General features: G+C 39.7%; 1 protein-coding gene across 1 annotated transcript in view; it reads left to right on the top strand.

Moving 5' to 3' along the window:
• cpb1 (carboxypeptidase B1 (tissue)) overlaps positions 1-5,567 on the top strand; it is a 6,865-nt gene extending 1,298 nt beyond the window's left edge. Inside the window, exons 2-9 of the mRNA XM_016484926.1 lie at positions 482-581; positions 656-757; positions 1,000-1,104; positions 1,203-1,313; positions 2,181-2,271; positions 2,460-2,662; positions 2,753-2,837; positions 5,303-5,567. Coding sequence (XP_016340412.1) covers positions 482-581; positions 656-757; positions 1,000-1,104; positions 1,203-1,313; positions 2,181-2,271; positions 2,460-2,662; positions 2,753-2,837; positions 5,303-5,490 — 985 coding nt within the window. The 3' untranslated portion in view covers positions 5,491-5,567. The remainder of the gene's footprint in view (positions 1-481; positions 582-655; positions 758-999; positions 1,105-1,202; positions 1,314-2,180; positions 2,272-2,459; positions 2,663-2,752; positions 2,838-5,302) is intronic.
• The last annotated feature ends 447 nt before the right edge of the window (positions 5,568-6,014 follow it).

The following is a 6,014-nucleotide window of genomic DNA, read 5'->3' as shown; positions in this document are numbered from 1 at the left end:
CCCCATATGTGTTTCCCCATTCAGAACCCACATAGAGATTACCCATGTGGGTTCTACCTTGGGCCCATGCAGGCAGCCTATATAGGACTGATTGTGTTTGCCCATGTCTGATCCATATGTGAAACCCATATGGGGGCCATATGTGTTGCCCATTTTGAGCCCATGCCCTCATTTCCCATTAGTGACCCAACTAGGCCCCACATGGGAAGCCCACCTGGTTTTGCCCATGTGAGACCTACTTAGCTGACCTAAGTGGGCCCCAGATAAGATGCCCATTTTGGGACCATGCCCACTTGGTACCCATGTGGCCCAAGTATAAACCATGTGGGGCCCACATATACATGTTGGCTGGGTTACGATTCAAAATGAATATCTTGATATATCACGGTATATGCATGGCTCCCCAAGTTACTGGTAACCTATGTTAGATATTTTTTTAGCTATTGTACCGTTTTAAAATGGGCCATCATTGTCTTTGCAGGGTCATGTTTGAAAATCTTCAGGAGGCTGTTGAGGCTCAGATGGACAACGAGAGGGCGACAAAGGCCCATGACTACACAAAGTACAACAACTGGGCGACGGTATGATTGCCATTGCACTCATAGTAACCTGTAAATATAGATTTTTATTTATTTATCTTTATTCTCACCTACAGATTAATGATTGGGTAGTCTCCATCAGCTCTGCCAATGCTGACCTGATCAGCAGGCAGGAGATCGGTAACACTTATGAGGGACGTCCCATGCACCTTCTGACGGTAAATCCCTGCCTCTGCTAGTCACTTAACAACACTCTGTATACCCTTGTGAAAAAGACGAACATTTGAGCATTTTACAGAAATGTTCTCCCTTCAAGTACAGTTAAGTGGCCTTTTGTTTTCAAAATGACCTGCCATGACTACCAGTACAATAACATTGTTTAAATATTATATTATCATATATATGTATATATATGGTTGGTTTTGACAATGAAAACAATGCAATTTTTCCTTTTCCACAGATTGGGAAGAAAACAGGCTCTGCTAAGCCAGCTGTCTTCATGGACTGTGGCTTTCATGCGAGAGAATGGATCACCCATGCTTTCTGTCAGTGGTTTATAAATGAGGTACAGGAAAAAAAAAAAATATATATATATTTATTTTTAAACTGATGTCTTTCATTCAAGAGATCTATAAATCTAAACTTTGTTTTACTTATGGTTAGGCTGTGTCCACCTATGGCAGTGACCCTGAGATGACCAACCTTCTGGATAGAATGGACTTCTTTGTTTTGCCTGTCTTCAACATTGATGGCTATGAATACACCTGGACCAATGTACGTTCATAACGTGTTCAGTATTTTCATATATGTTCTAGCTATATAGCCTACACACAGTGAAAAGTTTTGAGAAACTTAACTGAATTTATGTTGCTTTTGTGTTTCTCATCTTTCAAAAAATATTTTGATTTAAATACTTATGCTTAAATGTGCTTTCAGTTTTACATCAATTATACTGATATTAGTGAATATTACAGAGCGGTCTGCAGAACAAATAATTCAATTACATGAAATTACATGCTCAACAATAAAGCAATTTGCTACTCACGCTATACTCTCCCTCATCAAATCTTCCCCTGTGTGAATGTCGTACCGCTGTTTCATTTTTGTCTTTGTTGGTGTTTCGTTCTTTTGGCTTCAGATTTTTCTTCTTCGTTGTTTGTACAGGTACTGATTGTCTCTGCGGCAAAATGCAATAATAAGTGTGTTCCATTATGTATTTTTTGCTATGCGTAGCGTATTCAGAGGTGGCAGCCAATGAGCACGAGGAGTCCCTCCGACAGTGTAACGAGTTACATCATTTCAACATAGCGACCCGCATTGTACATAGTTAAATCACTTTTTTAGAGAATAGAGTACAGTTTTCATTTGAGACAATCTACACCATTCCGATGACTCTTCTCAAAATATGACTTATTTCTTAATTGTGTTGACAAATATAAATTATAAATACACCAGCTTCTATTACTTCAGTGGAATATTTCATATTATCTCTTTCTATCAATTCTAAAATGCAGAGGGACGAATTAATGTCCAAACTCATAGTGTGCATCAATTTAGGAGACATTGTGAATTGAATATGAATATGGTCAAGAGTGAAAAAAAAAAGAAAATGATCTGAAAGGTCTTGTTTTGATCCCACAGGACAGGATGTGGAGAAAGACCCGATCCAGGAACAGTGGTAGCAGCTGTATCGGTACCGACCCCAACAGAAACTTTGATGCTGGATGGTGCAGTGAGTACTTGCTTCCTATTAAAGCTATTAAAATCAACAGCATATTAGAAATGAAGTTGAGTGTCCACATTGCTTAACTAGCTTAACCAGCAACCAATCTTGGGAAGTGGTCCTTCATGACGTTCACAAATAATGTCATATTTCCCTGTTCCATGAAATATGATTGATGTATGCCATTCACTTCCCAGCCGTCGGAGCTTCCAGCAACCCTTGCAGTGAAACCTACTGTGGAAGCAGCATAGAATCTGAGATTGAGTCCAAGAATTTGGCCAACTTCATCCGCTCCAACAAGTCCATCATCAAGGCCTACCTGACTGTCCACTCATATTCCCAGCTGCTCCTTTTCCCCTATTCCTACAAATATGATCTGGCTGCTGATCACTCAGAGCTGGTACGTTTGCATTGAAGCTCACTGCAAAAATGGCATGTGCCTTTGAGGTTTCTGACTGACATGAGTCATGTATCTTGTCTTTTTTGGTAGCTGAGTGTGTCTCAGGGAGCTATTGCAGCTCTGAGCTCCCTGTACGGAACCAGATACACTAGCGGCCCTGGTGCTACAACCATCTGTGAGTATAAAGAATCCAAGATAAGCTCTGGTCCAAAACCTACATGTAGTGAACTGCCTACATCCTTCTAGGCAGGGCTGTCGCTAGTGGGGTGAAAGGTGGTGATGATTACAGGGGCCCACGGCTGAGGGGGGGCCCCCGGCGATCTCAACCAACTGGCTGAGACCAGCCTAAAAAAAAAAGACGCTCAGGACAGTTGATGGGCCACTGCTGCGCATCGCCACAAAAGCATATCATTTGCACGTGTTTTTAAGCCTTGCCCATTTAAACATTCAAAAGAGTTTAAAGCATTCAAACACAAGACGCGGGAAAACTCAACTGTACTCGCGCGGCATGTTCGGTGCCGTGTTCACAGACAGCAACACTGAACCGAGCTCTCCTTCGCGTCCTCCTGCACCTGAACGAACAAATACAAATCGCAGTTTAAGCATGCAAACAGAAAAAGATGTGAAAGAGCCCAATTCAGCACCCGCGCGCGGCGTTCTGTGCGCACAGGGCGCACGCAGAAAGACACGTCTCAAAGCGGTTGAACAACGAATTTGCCTCTTCTTGCTCTTGTACCGATAATTACATACAAAATTATGTCAAAATACCCATCTTGGAGAGTATCCTCGAAAAAACTGTCAGTTATGTCTTAAGTGAAAGTGAAACAGTGGAGAAAGAAATCCGATGTGTATCATTATAATGCATTGTCTCTTAAAGTGACCGTGCCTAATTTAGCTACTAGCTGCTGTAGGTGTCCTTAATGTTAATCCAAGAAAATGAAAGAAAGAAAATCACTCACTGCTCTTGACTGAATTCCTTTTTAGTTTTAACAAGAATTAATCCACAGTCAAACCAAAAATTATTCACAAACCAGATATCATTTTTGATATTTTTTAATGGGTGCAGGACACTATAGTTAATTTATGTAAGTGAGTTTAGCAAAATAAAGTAAACTGTGACGTATTATACCCCAAAATTCTTCATGCAGTGGACTACCAGTAACATTGATAAAAAAAATGTGGGACCAAAAATTCAGACACTTTGACCTGACCATGTTTTGCTTAAGTGATTTTTCTTTAATTGCTAATGCGAACTTTTTACACCACATACTGAACTAAATTAAGCATTGCTTGGTAATTGGTCAACAAAGTATTGATAGTTGTGTAAATAGTCATACTAACAGTTTGACAGAATTTTTGGTTGATTGTATTCCATTACATACCTTTCTATCGAAGTTATTCACCATTATCAAGGTGAATTTGTTCTGACAGTTCTTGTCATATTTTATTACCATTTTCTAAACTATAGCAAATAAACTGTGATAATGTGAGAAATGTTGAAGGTGTCTGAATACATTTTGGTTTGACTGCAGTGTTTCCCATTCGTTAACTAGACTGTGGCGGCCCCTCTAGAGGGACAGACGTCCACCCACCACAGTCTCACAAAATCTTGTGGGAAACACTGGAATGTATATTTAATTTTTACAGTGAAGACTATGCAGTGCTATTTTACATTTGATTATTCGGTTTCTGTACCTGGACACCTACAAACTTGAAAAAACATAAACATTGTATAAATAGCACAAATAAATAAATAGAACGAACATACAAATTAAACAATTTCAAACAGGGCCCACTGGTACAACCTGCACTAGGGCCCCGCAAACCCCAGCTACGGCCCTGCTTCTAGGCCTCTATCTTCAGTGTTCTCACTGGAATGGACTGGTTTGAAATGCTCTATAGGCAGCAACTCGCAAGTTGTGACTCACAGTTGTTTCCAAAAGAAGCTAGCATGTTCCTAAGATAACAATGTAATGCTCTAAGTATGCTGCAGTGATTTGTATTATTATTATTATTATTGGCTTTTGGATTATAGTAGAAAATATGACCAATAAAGATTTATGATTCTTACACATTTTGTTCAGCATGATAATCATTACAAATGAACACAAACTTTTATGAAAGTTGAAGCCTATAGATACAATCGCCAGAAGTAAAAAGCTAAGTGTAGGGCTATAAATGAACTATACTTCACAGTTGCATGACTTTAACTTCACCATCACTAAGCTTACGGCAACTCCTTCAGCCCTTTTAACAATAAACATTTTCACCGAAAGTCTGAGTTAGAATAGTTTTCAAGAATGCGATTGTAAACATAACAAAGCTGTAAAAGTGGACTAATGAGCAGATGAGTTTACCTGTTCGATATGATGATGCTTAATGTCCCAACGGCCCCTGTAGTCCAGTTTAGCCGATTTTTATTTTATATATAATTATACTTATATATAACATAGTAAAGTATATTTTAAAAATGTAAAAACTCCAGCATCGAATGGTATAGGCCCTAGTATCTGCCCGCTCTATTCTCCTGTGGTGGTCTGTACTACAGCCTGGCCAGGAAAACATTGTTTCTATCAGGAGCCATTTAGCATGTAGTGAGCAGGTTTTTGCTGATTTGTTTCGTGACCCTTCTCATTGCAGACCTTGCTGCTGGTGGCTCTGACGACTGGGCTTATGACCTGGGCGTGAAGTACTCCTACACCTTTGAGCTGCGCGACGAAGGTCGTTATGGTTTCCTGCTGCCTGAGTCTCAGATCAAGCCCACTTGTGAGGAGACCATGCTGGCTGTCAAATACATCGCTAGCCACGTGCTCAACAACCTGTACTGAGAGGGAACCGTCTGAAAAAGCTTGGCTGTGGCTGTGGCTGTGGCGAAATACCATGATCAGTAAAGCAATAAAACACAGAAGACTGTTTGTTGATTTATATCTCATACTAAATACACCATGGTGGAGACATAAGTTAGATAGAATCAATTCAATGCAATTATCTGCTATTTATAATAGTACATATCTATGTACCATATGTATCAAAACATAAAGTGGCCCCGAAGCGTATTTGGACACTTCTTTAAACACACACACACACACACAAACACACAAACACACACACACAAACACACACAAACACACACACACACACACACACAATGTGAATGTCATTAGATTACAAGAAACATAAGAGCGGCATCTGCAAACAAATGATGCTTAGAGTTTTTCTCAGAACTGACTTCCCTTTTCAGAACCATTTTTTTTGCATTTTCTATTTTAAGTGGATGAACTGCATTAATTCAATTTGAAGATCCATGAACGTCAAAAAAAAAGGAAACTGTGCAAACACGTTTTGTCTTAAT

The sequence above is a fragment of the Sinocyclocheilus anshuiensis genome, unplaced genomic scaffold (genome assembly GCF_001515605.1).
Source record: "Sinocyclocheilus anshuiensis isolate Anshui unplaced genomic scaffold, SAMN03320099.WGS_v1.1 scaffold870, whole genome shotgun sequence".
In the NCBI taxonomy this organism is placed as follows: domain Eukaryota; kingdom Metazoa; phylum Chordata; class Actinopteri; order Cypriniformes; family Cyprinidae; genus Sinocyclocheilus; species Sinocyclocheilus anshuiensis.
Note: the sequence above shows the minus strand (reverse complement) of the source record. Positions and strands in the feature narration are given on the sequence as shown.